The 19,798-nt window shown below is 45.1% G+C and overlaps 1 protein-coding gene and 1 pseudogene across 2 annotated transcripts; one reads left to right on the forward strand and one right to left on the reverse strand.

Moving 5' to 3' along the window:
* Window positions 1–7,492: 7,492 nt before the first annotated feature.
* LOC118941168 lies at window positions 7,493–11,487 on the forward strand (annotated as a pseudogene).
* A 653-nt stretch (window positions 11,488–12,140) lies between these two features.
* Window positions 12,141–17,162, reverse strand: LOC100135825 (tyrosinase). Of its 2 annotated transcripts, NM_001124219.1 has the most exon segments (6): window positions 12,141–13,090; window positions 13,166–13,640; window positions 13,828–14,009; window positions 14,310–14,457; window positions 14,855–15,071; window positions 16,160–17,162. In NM_001124219.1, coding segments are annotated over 5 exon segments (1,629 nt in total). In that variant the 5' UTR covers window positions 16,988–17,162; the 3' UTR covers window positions 12,141–13,090; window positions 13,166–13,386.
* Between the last annotated feature and the right edge of the window lie 2,636 nt (window positions 17,163–19,798).

Raw genomic sequence — 19,798 nt, forward strand, 5'->3', positions numbered from 1 at the left:
ATTTAGTTAATATTAGATGGTTAATACAGAGATTCTTACTTTTGCCTCTATTCGGCAGTCTCGTCCAGATCATTATAGCATTTGTAGTTCTTTATCATAGCCACATTAGCAGCTAATTAGCATTTCATTTTGGGGGGTAAGCGAATATATTGATAAGTCACCTTATCTAGAGAGATTTACACGGTAATCAAACTACAGCCCTTATTTGAAGTGTTTCTAAAATCCCTTATGGGAAAAATGAATGGTGGGAAAACGATTGGAACCATTTCCCTGTTTGACTGCTAGGTTGTATGGGTATTATGACTCATACTGTGGTACTCTATTGCATGATGATTAAATTAGCAACCACAACGCAACATGACAAGGTGAACACGATTGGTCGACAGTCTGCTGTGTTGGGCGTTATACGTTCCTTCATTTATTGGCCAATGGGATTTCTATCTCCTCCTTGATCTAATATCTCTGTTCCCACCCCATAAAGTGCCATACAATGCTGCTGCTGCTTCTTCTCCTTCTTATTCTTCTATAGAATGGTGGTCCTCAAACAATTGTTATAGGTGTATGCTGCCACCTACTGTATTGGCTGTGTATCAGCCTACTTTTCTAAAATCAGCTGCCACCACATCATCTATCATCTGTGATTTACGTCCCATTCCTGCACTACAGTTGACAACCATGGCCACGAACGCCAAAACAAACAACCTCCTTGAAGCACATGTTATTCCTATCTCTCTCTATTGGTCTCAGCCTACTCACAAGGATCCTCTTAGGATCAGGCTGGTCATGGCTCACAACACCGTTATCCCAGAAACCCTAGCCCACTCCAATTTGCATACCGCCAAAACAGATTCACAGATGATGCAATCTCTATTGCACTCCACACTGCCCTTTCCCACCTGGACAAAAGGAACACCTATGTGAGAATGCTATTCATTGACTACAGCTCAGCGTTCAACACCATAGTGCCCTCAAAGCTCATCAAACAAAAAGCTAAGGACCCTGGGACTAACACCTCCCTCTGCAACTGGATCCTGGACTTCCTGACGGGCCGCTCTACAGGAGAAGGAGGAAAAGGAGGACTGAGCACGCCCCCATTCTCATCAAATGGGCTGTAGTGGAGCAGGTTGACAGCTTCAAATTCCTTGGTGTCCACATTACCAACAAACTAACATGGTCCAAGCACACCAAGACAGTCGGGAAGAGGGCACAACAAAAACTATTTCCCCTCAGGAGACTGAAAAGATTTGGCATGGGTCCTCAGATCCTCAAAAGGTTCGACAGCTGCACCATCAAGAGCATCCTGACTGGTTGCATCACTGCCTGGTATGGCAACTGCTCAGCCTTTGACCGCAAGGCACTACAGAGGGTAATGCGTACGGCCCAGTACATCACCAGGGCCAAGCTTCCTGCCATCCAGGACCTCTATACCAGGTGGTGTCAGAGGAAGGCCCTAAAAATTGTCAAAGAGGCCTCCCGGGTGGCGCAGTGATCTAAGGCACTGCATCACAGTGCTAGCTGTGCCACCAGAGACTCTGGGTTCGAGCCCAGGCTCTGTCGCTGCCGGCCGCGACCGGGAGGTCCATGGGGCAATTGGCCTAGCGTCGTCCGAGTTAGGGAGGGTTTGGCCGGTAGGGATATCCTTGTCTCATCGCGCACTAGCGACTCCTGTGGCGGGCCGGGCGCAGTGCACGCTGACCAGGTCGCTAGGTGCACAGTGTTTCCTCCGACACATTGGTGCGGCTGGCTTCCGGGTTGGATGCGCGCTTTATTAAGAAGCAGTGCGGCTTGGTTGGGTTGTGTTTCAGAGGACGCATGGCTCTCGATCTTCGTCTCTCCCGAGCCCGTACGGGAGTTGTAGCGATGAGACAAGATAGTAACTACTAACAATTGGATTCCACGAAATTGGGGAGAAAAAGAATAATACAAATACAAATAAAAAATTGTCAAAGACTCCAGCCACCCTAGTCATAGACTGTTCTCTCTGCTACCGCACAGCAAGTGGTACCGGAGCGCCAAGTCTAGGTCCAAGAGGCTTCTAAACAGCTTTTACCCCCAACCCATAAGACTCCTGAACATCTAATCAAATGGCTACCCAGACTATTTGCATTGCATTGGATTAGATACAAAGTATCTAAGATGAGAAAAACATGTCTAGACTTTGGTTTGTCACTCTACTATCTCAGGCCTTGAGGCTGCGTGACTATCAGCAGGTGCAGACAATTCTCAACCTGAGAACTAAAGCAGTACATCTCCATTTGCCCAGTACTTTTCCATCATTGCGCAGTGCAAGCATACAAAGGTTATCACATATATACACAGTAATCATGGCATTGGTGTAACACTCATAAAATGCACATGGGCAACTAACAGCTTACTACGCAACATACTTAATAGCTACAGTCTACATATCTCCCTGGCATATTACATCATTTATGCAGCAGCATACAATACATTTTTGGACTGACCTTTTGTGAATATTTTTTCATCAAACTTTCATCAAAGTCTGTCATTCTCTGGATTTATGGTGCATTCAAGACAACTGGGTCGAATCATGACGTCAGTGATCTTCAGGTCGATGCTTTAAAAAGAGGCCAGAGTTCCCGACTTGGAATTCCGAGTTGGATGACCGTTCAAAACTTTTTTTCCCAGTCGGAGCTAGTTTTCTCCCCAAGTTCCCAGTTGTCTTGTCTTCACTGAAGTCTGAGATTTCCCAGTTCCGAGTTTCTAGTTTTTTGAACGCGGCAGAAGTCATGCTGAATTGACAGCATGGCCAATGTATTCAATCTTTTCTGGTCCATGGTGTTGAATGTTTATATTTTTCAGCTTGGAAAAGAGACCCTTAAACCCACATTTGGACCACACACCCACTACACAAAATAACAGGCTAGTGATTGCTTTGCAACGCTTGCAGTTAGCCACTGATTCCTTTCAAACCACTCATTGTTGAATTTGCAATTTCCAACTTGTTGTGTAATGTTTATGTACAATGGCCGATGAGCACGGATACATTTTATCTATCATTTCTCTTCATATGACAAGGATTGAAATGGATTTGCCAGTAGATTGTCAACTTGGTTCATGATGATGACTGCTTGTCCAGCTTAGCTAGCTAAGATTGATGTAAGATTGAAAGTATGATGCCGACATGATCAGCCCAATCAAAGCTACGGTAGATATAATGTGATTTGACATCCTTCTATCTGTGGCCAATGACCTCGAGACTTCTTGGATGGGCACTTCTAATGTAACTCTATGGCAGCACCCAAGGGGCTTGAATTGTCGAGCTCTCCCTCTAGATTCTGCGGGGACGTAGTGTCCCCATGTGTGACAGAACACTGAGCCAGTCACGGCGCAACTAGAGAACATCATCAACCCCTATGCTCCGTATTTGCTGGATGGCTGACCCACCACCACAGAAAGCACTGAGCTAGGCTAAAACACCTGCCCTTTGGAGCTGCCTTACTCAAGAAAGCAACAAAAAAAAGAGACCATGTTTGTATGCAGCTTTATTAATTCAAAGATGTATTCTTTTTTTTTGTTACATGGTTTGCAAACTGATATGTGACATGTATTAATGGCAAAATACCATGCAAAACAATGTATTATTATTATTTATTTATGTTGCTAAACAGGTGGGGCTCAAAACAGGTGCCCTGAATGATGGGTCCCCACTGAGCCTTGTACGTTCCAGTCTCAGTCTCACACTTTCCTCCCTTCTCTCTTGACCTGATGACCTCGCTGCCCCCACCTTTTCCTGGATCTTATACAGGCACCTTCCCCTTTCCACAACTCTTGCCATTTATTTTTAACCTCTGCTATCATCAACCCCTTGGCTTCTGCTTTACTGATGGACAATTCCATGTCAACATTAGGATGTTTAAAAAGAGCCTGCTTGGTGATAACATCCACCTCCTCATTCCCCTCTACTCCCACATGAGCTGGTACCCAGAGCATCACAAATACCGAGAGGTTCATTGGGCAAAATAGTAAGCAGCATCATCTGGATATGTGTGCAACAACAATTCAACAGTCACCTTCTGCTACCATTTCTGTCAAGCCGTCTACGCATACAGTTTGACGCACATGTTCGATAAATCCAACGAATGCACCACACAGAACGCACTACAACGCAATGCTGCAAGGCAAACTCAGCGTTCCATTGGAAATAAGTGTACCGTCCGGTGTACCAAAATGCAATGACACTGTCGGTGTGATCGTAGATTTGTTTTTTACAGAAACGTTTGGAATGCCTTGGCCAGACTTCGGTCAATTAACAGAACCTGTGAAATTGTCTAATTAGTTTAGGTCATTGGTTAATTAAATTCACCTGGTGCTCCATTAGCATAGGCTATGAAAACACCAGGTGGGTTGCCCAATTGAATACTACGGTCATTACGACATTTTTAGAAAGGTCTTTGTTTGAAAATATACAAGTAGGTTTGGCTCGAAGTCTGTCGCACATTGTTTTACCAGCTTAAGTTGAACGTTACGCACACCAACTATCGAAGCTTTCTGACCATGCAAGCATCAAAGGCAGGTGTGTCTCTGCGTAACATTGCTCTAACTCCTGAAAGGATTCCTACCTTTATAATTCCCTCAAGGCTGCGATATCCCCGTGCACAGCTAGATTCAGAAACGGATCAGTCAAGACTGATGTCCCCGATTAGCCCCAACCAACACCTGTCCACATCTACTCCGTCCTCTCGGCTCCCTCGACTACCATCGACACCAACTATGAGGGCCAAGCTTCACCGGAACCTCTCACCTGGAGAGGACCTATCTGACCCATCCACCCGAGCTGCAATGTCCCTGCCACACGTTGACAAAGTCACCACCTCATACGGCTTCCGTGCGCTCGCCCAGAGTCCATGTACGCGGCGAAGGGAATCGCTATTCCACAAGGGTGCGACGGCCACAGGACTTTCCTTTGAAACCAACATGGACTGTCTCTCTCGCACAACTTGTCCGAGTTCTTCTGTAGACCTTGGAGACCAGCGCAGGACCACAAGCACCAACTCCAACCTGGCTGACGTGCCCCCAAGCACGGCAGCCCCTTCAGAATCTGAACAGAAGGAGAAGACCGGTAGAGTGGCTGGTCTACAGGTACTGTTCACCAAACCTCTCGCTGCTTTGAAAGCCTTAACACCAGTGCGTAGACGGAAGGACCAGGTCAAAGCCCATGGATGGTCGTAGGAGAGCTAGGGGCCCATTTTGCTACAACGGTGCCAGTCCAATTTGTTTCAATCCAAATGTATGTCATTTTTGTGAGCTTTGTCAAAATAAATTTATTTTAATACGTGTCTCATCTTTCCATTAAGACTAGTTTTTAGTGTCTACTTTCATCTTTGGCGTATAGGCCTATTGTCAATATTTGAAAGTAACTTTGGCTTGTCGACATACAGCATGCCCTTGCTCATTTCCAATAATGAGGCAAGCCCAGGGGCCATAGGCTAACTTATAAGAATCCCATGGAAAAAGCTGAAGTGTTTTTCAGAGTCTTATTTAAATTATCCCTGTGAAGACACAAAAAAATGCCTTCTAAAGTAGAACTCTATTTCAGAGCTGTGGGTTGAGTATCATATTCTGTTTTAACCATTTATAAAACAATTTATTCATCTACATACAGTGGGGCAAAAAAGTATTTAGTCAGCCACCAATTGTGCAAGTTCTCCCACTTAAGATGAGAGGCCTGTAATTTTCATCATAGGTACACTTCAACTATGACAGACAAAATGAGAAGAAAAAGAAATCCAGAAAATCACATTGTAGGATTTTTTTAAATGAATTTATTTGCAAATTATGGTGGAAAATAAGTATTCGGTCAATAACAAGTTTCTCAATACTTTTATATACCCTTTGGCAATGACAGAGGTCAAATGTTTTCTGTAAGTCTTCACAAGGTTTCCACACACTGTTGCTGGTATTTTGGCCCATTCCTCCATGCAGATCTCCTCTAGAGCAGTGATGTTTTGGGGCTGTTGCTGGGCAACACAGACTTTCAACTCCCTCCAAAGATTTTCTATGGGGTTGAGATCTGGAGACTGGCTAGGCCATTCCAGGACCTTGAAATGCTTCTGACGAAGCCACTCCTTCGTTGCCCGGGCGGTGTGTTTGGGATCATTGTCATGCTGAAAGACCCAGCCACGTTTCATCTTCAATGCCCTTGCTGATGGAAGGAGGTTTTCACTCAAAATCTCACGATACATGGCCCCATTCATTCTTTCCTTTACACGGATCAGTCGTCCTGGTCCCTTTGCAGAAAAGCAGCCCCAAAGCATGATGTTTCCACCCCCATGCTTCACAGTAGGTATGGTGTTCTTTGGATGCAACTCAGCATTCTTTGTCCTCCAAACACGACGAGTTGAGTTTTTACCAAAAAGTTCCATTTTGGTTTCATCTGACCAGATGACATTCTCCCAATCTTCTTCTGGATCATCCAAATGCTCTCTAGCAAACTTCAGACGGGCCTGGACATGTACTGGCTTAAGCAGGGGGACACGTCTGGCACTGCAGGATTTGAGTCCCTGGCGGCGTAGTGTGTTACTGATGGTAGGCTTTGTTACTTTGGTCCCAGCCCTCTGCAGGTCATTCACTAGGTCCCCCTGTGTGGTTCTGGGATTTTTGCTCACAGTTGTTGTGATCATTTTGACCCCACGGGGTGAGATCTTGCGTGGAGCCCCAGATCGAGGGAGATTATCAGTGGTCTTGTACGTCTTCCATTTCCTAATATTTGCTCCCACAGTTGATTTCTTCAAACCAAGCTGCTTACCTATTGCAGATTCAGTCTTCCCAGCCTGGTGCAGGTCTACCATTTTGTTTCTGGTGTCCTTTGACAGCTCTTTGGTCTTGGCCATAGTGGAGTTTGGAGTGTGACTGTTTGAGGTTGTGGACAGGTGCCTTTTATACTGATAAGTTCAAACAGGTGCCATTAATACAGGTAACAAGTGGAGGACAGAGGAGCCTCTTAAAGAAGAAGTTACAGGTCTGTGAGAGCCACAAATCTTGCTTGTTTGTAGGTGACCAAATACTTATTTTCCACCATAATTTGCAAATAAATTCATTAAAAATCCTACAATGTGATTTTCTGGATTTTTTTTTCTCATTTTATCTGTCATAGTTGAAGTGTACCTATGATGAAAATTCATTTTTAAGTGGGAGAACTTGCACAATTGGTGGCTGACTAAATACTTTTTTGCCCCACTAACAGGAAAGTCTTAGGTTTTTATATCACTGATTGTTCTTCCATGGCTGCGCAGTGCCAAATAGTATGTCTGCTTTGAGTCCTTTCAGAAAGGACCGATATACATTCTAATGATTTATATTTGAGAATGTTTCCATGTTTACTTAATGTTAAAAGGCCTTACACCTAATTAAACCCCCTATGTCTTTCAGTTGCTTGCTCTTTCTAACCCCACCCCTCTGGCAGAACCAGGAAGTCGCTCCTACAACCCCCCCCCCCCCCCCCCCCCCCCTTTCCGTTTTGAAAGAGAAACTGATTCGAGTCTGTCTTTGTGAGTGAAAAGCAGTCCAAATGGCTCAACAGGGAGTTCTGCTTGACCAGGTTCAGTTCTGTTGTTCGGTCTGTCTGGATCTACTAAAGGAGCCGGTAACTACTGGCTGTGGACACAGTTACTGTAGGAGCTGTATTGAGGGCTGCTGTGATCAGGATGACCAGAGGGGCGTCTACAGCTGCCCCCAGTTCAGACAGACCTTCACTCCAAGACCTGCTCTGAGGAAAAATGGCATGTTGGCTGAGGTGGTGGAGAAACTGAAGAAGACAGGACTCCAGGCTGCTCCACCTGTTTTGTGCTATGCTGGACCTGGAGATGTGGCGTGGGATCTCTGCACTGGGACCAGAAAGCAGAAATCCCTCATGTCCTGTCTGGTGTGTTTGGTGTCTTACTGTGAGACTCACCTCCAACCTCACTATGATATTCTTGGCCTAAAGAAGCACACGCTGGTAAAAGCCACTGCGCAACTACAGGAAAAGATCTGCTCTCATCATGACAAACTGCTGGAGGTTTACTGTCGTACCGACCAGAAGTGTATCTGTGTGCTGTGTATGGATGAACATAAAGGCCATGATACACTGTCAGTAGCAGCAGAGAGGACTGAGAAACAGATCAACCTGTTGGTGAATCTCTGATGAACATCTAATCAGCCCTGGCTGGGTTAATACTATTTACCAACCTCAAACCTTGAATGCATGTCGATTTTAACCTAGATTCTCCAAATGTATCACAATTTTACAAAGTCAAAAGCCATTGCTATTATTTTTATTTAACTGGGCAAGTCAGTTAAGAACACATTCTTATTTACAATGACGGCCTAACAAAAGGTGAAATACCTCCTGCGGGTATGGGGGCTAGGATTAAAAATAAATATAGGACAAAACACACATCACGACAAGAGAGACAACACTACATAAAGAGAGACCTAAGAAAACAACAGCATGGCAGCAACACATGACAACACAGAATGGTAGCAGCACAACATGTTAGCAGCACAAAAATTGGTACAAGCATTATTGGGCACAGACAACAGCACAAAGGGCAAGAAGGTAAAGACAACACATCACGCGAAGCAGCCAGGAGTGTCCATGATTGAGTCTCTGAATGAAGAGATAACTGTCCAGTTTGAGTGTTTTGTTGCAGCTCGTTCCAGTCGCTAGCTGCAGCGAATTGAAAAGATGAGCGACCCAAGGGTGTGTGCGCTTTGGGGACCTTTAACAGAATGTGACTGGCAGAACGAGTGTTGTATGTGAAGGATGGCAGTTGCAGTAGATTTCTCAGATAGGGGGGAGTGAGGCCTAAGAGGGTTTTATAAATAAGCATCAACCAGTGGGTCTTGCGACGGGTATACAGAGATCACCAGTTTACAGAGAGGAGTATAGAGTGCAGTGATGTGCACTCTAAACTAATCTAGATAATATTTTATGAGTCCACATTTAGTTTAAAGGGATAGTTCACTGTAGCTCCACTTTTTCTCCACAGACACAGCTGGGGATGAGTCAGCAGAAAGTCCAGCAGAGAGTCCAGAGGAGAGAGAAGGAGTTGAAGGAGCTCCAACAGGCTGTGGAGTCTCTCAAGGCAAGTACATTATTGTTGACCAAAAGAGATGCACCGTGTCACTTCCTTCTTCCAGTCAGCCAGTGAGAGACGACGATTCAGTCCCCCTGAGCACCACTGTGGGGAACAGGCTGTCTTGGCTCCCAGTTAGCTAGGGAATACAGCATGCTGCTTAACATGGAGCCTTCTCTTCTCTGTCTGTGTGTCCTAACAGCGCTCTGCACAGGAAGCTGCAGAGGACAATGAGAGGATCTTTACAGAGCTGATCCGCTCCCTGGAGAAACTGCACACCGAGGCGGAAGGAGCTGATAAAAGCCCAGGCGAAAGCTCAAGTGAGTCGTGCTGAAGGACTCCTGGAGCAACTGGAGCAGGAGATAACTGAGCTAAAGAGGAAAGACACTGAGCTGGAGCAGCTCTCACACACAGAGGATCACATCAATTTCCTCCAAGTAACTATATTGCAATTTGCCTTGTTAAAAGGAATAACCAATTCTGTCAATGACCTTTCGACTATGTGTTTCTCTCTCTCTCTCTGTCTCTCTCTCGCTCGGACTCATTTTTACTTGTGTACTTTGGAGCATAGGCCTAATGTCCATTTCTGAATGTAAATGTCTGCTCGCAAGTAACATTTGGATTGTCCACATACAGCATGCCCTTGCTCGGTCGCACACTTCCCGTAACAAGGCAAGGGAGGCAAGCCCAGGGGTCATAGGCCATCAAACATCTAACACCTAAGAATCCTCCGGAAAAAGCTGAAGGCAAAACGTTCTTCACTAAAGTCTGTGATTCTTCTCTTCTGAACTATTACTGTACTTCAGGGCTGTGGGTTGAATATTCCGTTGATGTGTCAGTGCATTAACCTGTAGGCCATTGTTAATAATTTATTCCTCTACAAGACAACAGGAAAGTCTGAGGTTTTTTAGAATAGTGATGGCTTTTGTTTCTTGTGTCTGCAGTGTTTTTAAAAAAAAATCATTTCAGAAAAGACAGATAATACAGTACGTTCTATACTTGAGAATGTTTCTACGTTCATTTATTTCATGTTCTCTCTGTGTCTGTCTCTGTCTTCTCTCAGTCTTACTCCAATCCTAGTGTATCTTCTTCAGACTTACCCGCTATCGTTGCTAGTCCTCATCAGTTCTTTGGAGACGTGAGCGAGGCTGTGTCTGAGCTGAGGGAGAAACTACAAGGCTTCCTTAAAGGACAACGGACCAAGATCTCCAGCGCAGGTGGGTTAAACAATACAGAAATAATACACGTCGTCAAAACATTCAACTTTAGACCAAAGGTCCCAGACTTAACGTTATACATGTGTAATATTGTAGATGGGATGGTAACATTCCCCCTCTCTCTGTGAACATGTTTGTGTCTAGTGAATACAGTGGATGTTCTATTACCTCCTGAGCCCAAGACCAGAGAACAGTTCTTACAATGTGAGTCTCTTCATCCTGACGTAACTTACAATCTTACACTTCTCACACACCCTCGTATTGAATTATGCAGCAATGGTAGATGTAGTCAAAAACGAGGTAGCTATCTGACTCCTGCACCGATTGGATCTCTGCTCTGCACTAATCAAACACAGGGTACAGGCCAGGGTACAGTATAATATTATAGTATTATTCTCCCCTCATTGGACTCTGTTCTTCTTCCAGATTCCTGTCAGCTGACTCTGGGCCTAAACACAGCACATCACAACCTATCTCTGTCTGATGGGAACAAAAAGATAACAGCTAAACCAGGCCATTCATATCTTGACCATCCAGACAGATTCACTGACCGCTGCCAGGTGCTGTGCAGTGAGGGTCTGTCTGGACGATGTTACTGGGAGGTGGAGAGGAGTGTTAACGGTGTTTCTATAGCAGCCTCATATAAAGATATTAAGAGAACAGGTATTAGAACAGGACTCAGTATTAGGACTCAATGACAAGTCCTGGAGTTTACGGCATCATCATGGTGGTTATCATTTCAGACACAATAATGTTGCCACTCAAGTATCAGGCCCTCTGTCATCCAGAGTAGGAGTGTACCTGGATCACAAGGCAGGTTCTCTGTCCTTCTACAGTGTTTCTGGTACAATGAGCCTCCTCCACAGAGTCCAGACCACATTCACTCAGCCCCTCTATCCTGGGTTTGGCTTTGGTTATTTTGGAGATACCGCAGAGCTGTGTAAGTTGTAGAGGTTGCCTTACTGGATGTGCTTTATCATGTACTTTAACCCTGTGCAGTTATTGCATTCTATGATTTAAGACGATATCTTGATGTTTAGTCAATGTTTCAGTCTTGTACATTCCCATTCATCTCCATGTATTCTCACTTTGATATAAATGAGTAACAACTACTGTGCTGCTATATTTTTTTATTATGAATTTTTTACTATGGATTTCAATAAATGAAGACTGATTGTCTGGTGTTTTTACTCACTGATCCTTAGATTTGAATGTGTTAAAGGACATCTTTACTCTTTTTTTAGACTTAATGTATCTCTATTTTCCTATTTAACCTGAAAGTAGTGTATTGGGCCAGGAGAAGCTATCATCTAGCCATTAAGCCAACTGAAGCCACTTCTAACCAGGAAGTTGGAATGAATGGGGCTTTTGGATCAAGTTCACAATTGCAGGCTATGTTATTCTCATGCAGTGAAACAACATTAACAGGTCCCAGTTCAGCGATTTCGTATCGAGTGGAATAAGACAACAATGGAAACAATTGGAGTGAATGGGGCATGCAGACCAAGTTTACCACTTTGAAATGATTTGGCCAGAAATGTTAAACTTGGTCTGCATGCCCCATTCAATCCTATCGTTGTTGGGTTTTTAAAAAAAAATCTCGATCCACTTAAAATGAAATCACTGAACCGGGAGGGGGAATGTTGTTTCACTACAAGAGAACAACATCTCTGAGCGAAGGGAACTCTTGTTAGTGTAATTGTGAACTCTAGTCCTCGCTGTTGTAATACCACTTCAGTGTGTAAGCTCAACCTGAATCAACAACCTCAACATGTAACATTCAATCTCTTATTTCAAGATAATAGTCAAACACATTACATAAGACTATATCTCCACACCACAGTTATTTTTTAGCCTTTTTTCTTTATTAATATCATAATCATTTAACATAGTTATGACCTTTTGAGAGAGAGAGACTCCATGAACTCTTGCACACTTTTTAGACTAACGGGGGAGGAATCTAAAACTAACATTCCACATGTGCCAGAACACATCTCGTTGCCGGTGATTCAAGTGACGCACCCGACACATGCTCCTCCTGATTTGTGTGCTTGTCAATCAATTGGTGCGCTTGGTTGAGCTCGGGCGGTGTGCCGGTAGACAGAGATCCCGCTTTGGAGCCAACAGAATGACCCAAGAATGCACAATCCGATGTAAATCAAGCACATCTACTGTAAAAGGGTGTCTTTTTATTGTATATGTTTACCACAGGAGGTTGGTGGCACCTTAATTGGGGTGAATGGGCTTGTGGTAATGGCTGGAGTGGAATTGGTGGAATGGTATCAAATACAAACACATGGTCTCCTAATGTTTGATGCCATTCCATTGGCTCCGTTCCAGCCATCATTATGAGCCGTCCAATGCAATACTCCTTTTTCAATATTTCATTCCTCTATATTCCTACTAAAGTCAAAGGCAGTGTGAGTTGACATAGCACTGTAAAATATAAGTATAACATATGTTCATGGCACAACTCCTAACATAGCCCAATAAAAAGTATGAGCTGGAGCACCCCCAGAGTACATGATTTAGTGTTGAGGTGCTGACTAACGGAGAATAAACTGGAAGCTAGAAAAACAAAGAGAGTCGCACACTCTCCTTGCTCATTGGGCTAAATGGGGCTAAACAGTGTGGTAGTTGGGGCTAAATAGTGTGGTAGTTGGGGCTAAACAGTGTGGTAGTTGGGGTAAATGGGGCTAAACAGTGTGGTAGTTGGGGCTAAATAGTGTGGTAGTTGGGGCTAAACAGTGTGCTCGTTGGGGTAAATGGGGCTAAACAGTGTGGTAGTTGGGGCTAAATAGTGTGGTAGTTGGGGCTAAACAGTGTGCTCGTTGGGGTAAATGGGGCTAAACAGTGTGGTAGTTGGGGTAGTTGGGGCTAAACAGTGTGATAGTTGGGACTAAACAGTGTGGTAGTTGGGGTAGTTGGGGCTAAACAGTGTGGTAGTTGGGGTAGTTGGGACTAAACAGTGTGGTAGTTGGGGTAGTTGGGACTAAACAGTGTGGTAGTTGGGACTAAACAGTGTGGTAGTTGGGGTAGTTGGGACTAAACAGTGTGGTAGTTGGGACTAAACAGTGTGGTAGTTGGGACTAAATAGTGTGGTAGTTGGGGGTATCACTATCACTGCTGATGATGAGCGGTTCCCTCTCTGGTAGGTGGAATACTGAACTCTTCTCCCCGAGTTGCCATGGCCACGCACTCCAACACATCCGGGTCATAGTCGCAGCTACTGCAGCCACAGTCATGGTAACCAGCGCCCCCAGGACCAACGCCCCTAGCAACCAGGGCCACGCCTCCATCATTAGCTCCAGGTAAGGACTGAGAACCTCCGATATCCTCTGATCTGGAGGGGAGGAGCAAGGGATGAGAGGAGAGGAGAAGGAGAGGGGAAGAGAGGAGAGAAGGGTAGAGGAGGGGAGAGGGAGGAGTCCTTTAAAATCATTCAGCTGTTCACGATTAAAACATGCATATTACTAAATTAGTCAGTCAAACAACACATACCCACGCTGACACTCACACACTGTACTTACCTGAGTTGAGCATGTAGGAGTATTGGTACCCCAGTTCTTTGCTGGAGGTAAAGTATTCTATGTTTCTGTGTAGAGGTATGAAGGGCACCATGTGGTACTGCCTATTGTGGCCAATGGGAGCATTGAACTCTGGGTAGTGGGTCTGCTCTGGAGCATGTCTCCTCAACCACTGCTCATAGATACTGAAAACAGAGAGAGAGACCGAGAGAGAGAGAGAGAGAGAGAGAGAGAGAGAGAGAGAGAGAGAGAGAAAGAGAGAGAGAGAGAGAGAGAGAGAGAGAGAGAGAGAGAGGTGTGTTTTGGGGAGAGTAAGCGAGAGAGAAAGAGAGGGAGTGAGGGGCAGGGAGGGTGTGTGTTGGGAGAGAGAGAGAGAGAGAGAGAGAGAGAGAGAGAGAGAGAGAGAGAGAGTGAGCCAGAGAGAAATAGAAAGAGAGATATAGAGAAAGAGAAACAGGGTGTGGGAGAGGTGTGTGTATGCGTACCTGTCTACGTAGGCGTGGTGCAGTAGGAAAATAGGGTCGTTAGCTGACCCCTGGACTGAAGACATTGAGCCGTTCATGAAGATATGAAGAGAGGCGTGCATCCCCAACACCCTACTGTTACCCAGGCCTGTTTGAGGGTTCCCAAAACCTATAGGTCAGGGGTTAGAGGTTAGATGTCATCCCGATCACCCTACTGTTACCCAGGCCTGTCTGAGGGTTCCCACAACCTATAGGTCAGGGGTTAGAGGTTAGATGTCATCCCGACCACCCTACTGTTACCCAGGCCTGTCTGAGGGTTCCCAAAACCTATAGGTCAGGGGTTAGAGGTTAGATGTCATCCCCATCACCACACTGTTACCCAGGCCTGTCACAGGGCTGCCGAAACCTAGAGGTCATAGGTTAGAAGTCAAGGGTTAGAGGTCAGAATACAACACCAGAGTTAGGGTTAGAACAATGCTCTCTAGAGTGTTCTAGAACTACTGACTTTCTAGAGGTCTAGAACTAATAACACAAACACAAACACACACACATACACCCCTACTTACCTTCTAGTGTGTTTCTGAAGCTGAAGTTAGCGGAGCGGTCCATGGCTCCCGTGTCGTAGTCACGGAGACTGACCGTGAACTCCACCTCTGCTGCCGTCGGCAACCGCGCAACCAAGTTATGGTCGTGGTTGCCAGGGTTACGCAGCAACGGCCCCTCGTCGTTACCGTCACACAGAACCCCCCTCACACTGTAGTCTTCCGCCCGTGAACACATCACCTACACAAACACACACACACAAAATAATTTAATCAGGACGACTGCATGCCACATGATTGTGTTAGCCTGCTAAGCTAAAGCCTAGGCCAAAGCATTGAAGTAACTGTTCAGTGAATATCTCACTTTAAAAAAAATCTCACTTTTTGTGTGTTATTCACAGAACATGGCCTCTGGCAGAAACATAAGGTTGTCAGACATTCTCCTGATCACCACCCTCCTCTACCCGTCTTCTCTCCTCTTTTCTCCTCTCCTTCCCTCTCCTCACTTCCTCTCCTCACCCCACTCTCTTCTCCTCCCCTCTCATCTCATCTCCCCAGTCCTCTCCTCTCTCATCTCCTCTCCCCAGTCCTCTCCTCTTTCCTCCTCTCATCTCCTCTCCCCAGTCCTCTCCTCTCCTCTCCCCAGTCCTCTCCTATCCTCCACCCCTCCTCCCTCCTATCTAGGTTACAGCGGAGCTCAACAATGATAGTATATCATCACAGTATTCATTCAAGTCCTCACATGGAAAGTAATGAAGAAAAGTTAAATTATGAAAATGTCTCTTCACGTTTTGTGAGTTGAGAAGCATACACTGTGTGGTTGATTACATCTCGATAGTCTCTTCTCCTTGACCAAGTCAAGGGCCTATACATAGATATAGATAGACAGAGATTTGCATAAGGCACCAAGCAAATATACCACGAAACAACACTCTAACTTGTTTTCTGGGACTTTGAGCCTCTGTGTCATTAGTTTAAGTTCAAGTTTAAATTTGAGTTCAATTTGAACTGGCACACATGTTGATGTGATACATACAGATGTAGGCTCTTAATTGGATCACTCTTTGGTTGCTGTTCATGGAGCAGTTTGGACTACTGTGACTATTAATACCGTATATAATCAAACCTGTATAGTGGACTCCTCCTCTCCAGACCTCCCCTAACCATGAATTAAAATGCAACACTTTGGAGACTATTGTGAACTTCTAAGAACAATGTCAAGGTGACAGTGAGAGTGAGATGAAGGGAGGAGAAAAGAGGAGGAGGAGTGAAGATAAATGAGAGAGGAAGATGATGGAAGAGACAGGAAGAGGATGAAAGGTGTCTCACCCTCCAAGAAGAGAACACTGAAGCAGGGCTGATGAGGTTGGGATCTCGCGGGCTCTGGGCGCCCATCAGGTCTTCGGTGCAGATGTCACAGCCCTGCGCGTCCCGCCAGTCCCAGTACGGGATGGAGAACTCAAAGTCCCCGGTCAGTTTTCGGATCTCGCGCTCCCAGTGCAGCAGGTACACACGGTGCCACGGCAGAAAGGCGGGAGCCCAGTGGGCGAAGTCCACATCGGTCCAGACATTCCCCGGTCCACCGAGAAGAGCATTCCTGGAGACATAGTAGTGCATCCACACAAACACGTCATAGGTCGAGACGTCAGAGAACAGCGGGGTGCTCCCGTTATTCATCTCCCGGTAGGTCCCGGTGGCTATGACATAATCCTGGCTAACGGTGTGCTTGGCCAGGTTGAGGTAAGAGATGAGTTTCCGCCGTTCCGCTGCCGACAGGTGAAACACGTTCCGCCGCACGGACTCTCTCCTCTCCTCGCAGTTAGCCCCAAACAGTCCGAACTGGCACTCTCCGCAGTTGAACCCCATGTAGTTGGAAGCGCACTGGCAGGTCCGGTTATAAAATACCAGAGGCCACCTCTCTCTGTCGTCCAAGCCGGAGAAGGGGTAATTCAGCCCGTTGGGGAGATCCGATACCTCCACGTCCCGGCAGAACCCCCTGCCAGAGCTGGCCCCGCAGGCCGAACCATCCCCTTCCCAGACCGGGCAGCACTCTTTAGAGAGCAGGGCCTCCGTTGTGGCGCAGAGCCTGGGAAACTGCTGCTGGGAGAACCGCAAACACTGGAGGAAAAACACACCGTGGATGAGAAGGAGCGGCATCGCAATACATCACACCTGTCCCGTCCCGTCCGGTCCTGTCACACACACCAGCCCGGTGATGTGTCTTGATAGTAATGGAGAGAGGAGTTGGTAAGTAGAAGTGAGAGAAGGGGAAACACATGTGCCTAGTAGTCCAGCCATGTCAGAGTCCCCGCGGCTCTTACTTGACTTCTCCTCCCACACCCGCCCTCCCCCCATCTCTGGCACGGCGGTCACATGCCTCATGACCCCGGTGGTGAGTTTGTTTCATGGGTGGCTGGTTCCCTGAACACACACACACACCGATGGTCTTTCTCACACTAACCAACGGATCTAATTGATTTAATTACACTTCAGGTTTCAAGGGGTGAATAAATGTAGAGAATAAGCATACACATAGTTTTTTTTTAAATCACAAAAGCACTTGCCTACAGGTTTCAGTGAAGGCAATTGAAATGTGACTATAAAAATAATGGCATTTTGGTTTCTTCAAGTTTCTTTAAATCATAAAAGATGATTTTTTTCTGACACTGTGCTTCACTGCAAGTTTCACAACCACAGAGTTATGTTGTCGTTATGAAAATGTTTTCACGTTTCTCCTTTTCTAATCCGTTCTGGTATTTCCCTGCATAAAGGTTGCGCAGCCAGGCGAAGCCAGGATCTCGCATAGCATAGATTAGACAGCATTACAGCCAGGTTGTAATGATTTGCCTACATTTTCGTTTTTTTTTGGTTTTTGATTGCTTAGGTTTCCGTTCTAGTTTACAAAAAAATCGTCTAGTCTATAACCCAGATTTTCCAATTTTCCCTTCAGACAAAAGAGTCGCAGTTCAGAAGGCAAGCTGTTATCATAGAGAGAAATAGAAGGACAATCATCTGGACAAGCATAATCATTCATGATTCATGATGGTGAATAAATCAGAAATGAATGTCTCGGCACAACATTATCACACTTGAGTTACTTATTTGTTTTTTTCAGACACCTTGTGTGAAAAAAAATCTCTCTTAATACAATATCGTTGAAGAATGATTCATATATATTTTTGGCCTAATAATAAACGTCGCTCTCTTACAAAAAGGCTTTCATGTTTAATTTTCAAAATACACCGAAAATTCCAATCAAAACATAATTTCTTCTAATTCCACCCACTGTGACCCACAGGCAAAGCAATCATCTCATTTGAGTCATTTTTCTAAACCCCTCGCCTGTAAATTCCTAGTTAAAGGCAAGTACAGGTTTTTACCGCTGGTACATAGCCTATATGTGTCGATACCAGGATTATATTGACCCACCCGCCACAGCACGAGGCGTCGCAACATATACAGAGCATTCGGAAAGTATTCAGACCCCTTGACTTTTTCCACATGTTGCTACATTCAATTGATTGGACATGATTTGGAAAGGCACACACGTGTCTAGATAAGGTCCCACAGTTGACAGTGCATGTCAGAGCAAAAACCAAGGCATGAGGACAAGTTGTCCATAGAGCTCAGAGACAGGATTGTACCAAAACATTTCTGCAGCATTGAAGGTCCCCAAGAACACTGTGGCCTCCATTATTCTTAAATGGAAAATGTTTGGAACCAGCAAGATTCTTTCTAGAGCTGGCCGTGCTGCCAAACTGGGAGGTGACCAAGAAATCAATGGTCACTCTGACAGAGCTCCAGAGTTCCTCTGTGGAGATGGGAGTACCTTCCAGAAGGACAACCATCTCTGCAACACACAACCAATCAGGCCTTTATGGTAGAGTGCCAGACAGAAGTCACTCTTCAGGAAGGGCACATAACAGCCCGCTTAGAGTTTGCCAAAATGCACCTTAAGGACTTTCAGATCATGAGAAACAAGATTCTCTGGTCTGATGAAACCAAGATTGAACTCTTTGGCCTGAATGCCAAGAGTCACGTCTGGATGAAACCTGGCACCATCCCTACGGTGAAGCATGGTGGTGGCAGCATCATGCTGTGGGGATGTTTTTCAGCAGCAGGGACTGGGAGACTTGTCAGGATCAAGAGAAAGATGAACGGAGCGAAGTACAGAGAGATCCTTGATGAAAACCTTCTCCAGAGAGCTCAGTACCTCAGACTGGGGCGAAGGTTCACCTTCCAACAGGACAAGGACCCTAAGCACACAGGGTCTGAATAATTATGTAAATGTCATATTTTTAATACATTTAAAAAAAATTAAAAAAAACAGTTTTTGCTTTGTCATTATGAGGTATTGTGTGTTGCTTGATGATGGGATTTTTTTTTATTTATAAGGCTGTAATGTAACAAAATGTGGAAAAAGTCAAGGGGTCTGAATACTTTCCGAATGTACTGTACCATCACAGGAATATCACGCGACCGCAGCGCAGAGTGAAAGCGAGTCATCCGCTTGAGATAACACTAAATGCCTTTATTGTCCAAACCCAGTCTATGCACAGTGGTACATGCTATATATATATATAAACTCCTGCACTTGGTAACATTTAAAGTTGAACTGAGTCTTTACAGTTGATTTCAGGGGCGTCATGCACCCCAAAAATCTGAGGGGGGACTAAGTGTGAGGCTGGAGGGTCATCCGCTGTCTGGAATTTGGAGAATTACACTGGAAATAGCTGATTCCTGCACTCTAGAGCCATAATCATTATGCTTAATTCTATGTAAAAAAAATGTTTTTGATTTTTCTGCCTATCTAAGCATGCCTCTTTGAGTTTTCTGGTGTCTCTTTTTTTAAAGAAACAAAAAATGTCTGCTATCTGCTCAAATCTGGGTAAAAGATTGAGAGGATTGTGAGTTATTCAGTACATTTAGTTATTGCTTGCTTTTCTAAAGTCTACCAACCTTGCCAGC

Source organism: Oncorhynchus mykiss, chromosome 18, assembly GCF_013265735.2.
Source record: "Oncorhynchus mykiss isolate Arlee chromosome 18, USDA_OmykA_1.1, whole genome shotgun sequence".
Lineage (NCBI taxonomy): Eukaryota > Metazoa > Chordata > Actinopteri > Salmoniformes > Salmonidae > Oncorhynchus > Oncorhynchus mykiss.

Bases quoted from the DNA above. Each gene is read 5' to 3' on its own strand.
- LOC100135825 (XM_036951025.1), bottom strand. From the start codon at position 16,987: ATGCCGCTCCTTCTCATCCACGGTGTGTTTTTCCTCCAGTGTTTGCGG. The intron at 14,010-14,309 runs GTACGCATACAC...CTCTGTTTTCAG, and splicing joins CACCACGCCTACGTAGACAG to TATCTATGAGCAGTGGTTGA. The intron at 13,641-13,827 runs GTAAGTACAGTG...CCTCCCCTCCAG, and splicing joins CTCCTACATGCTCAACTCAG to ATCAGAGGATATCGGAGGTT.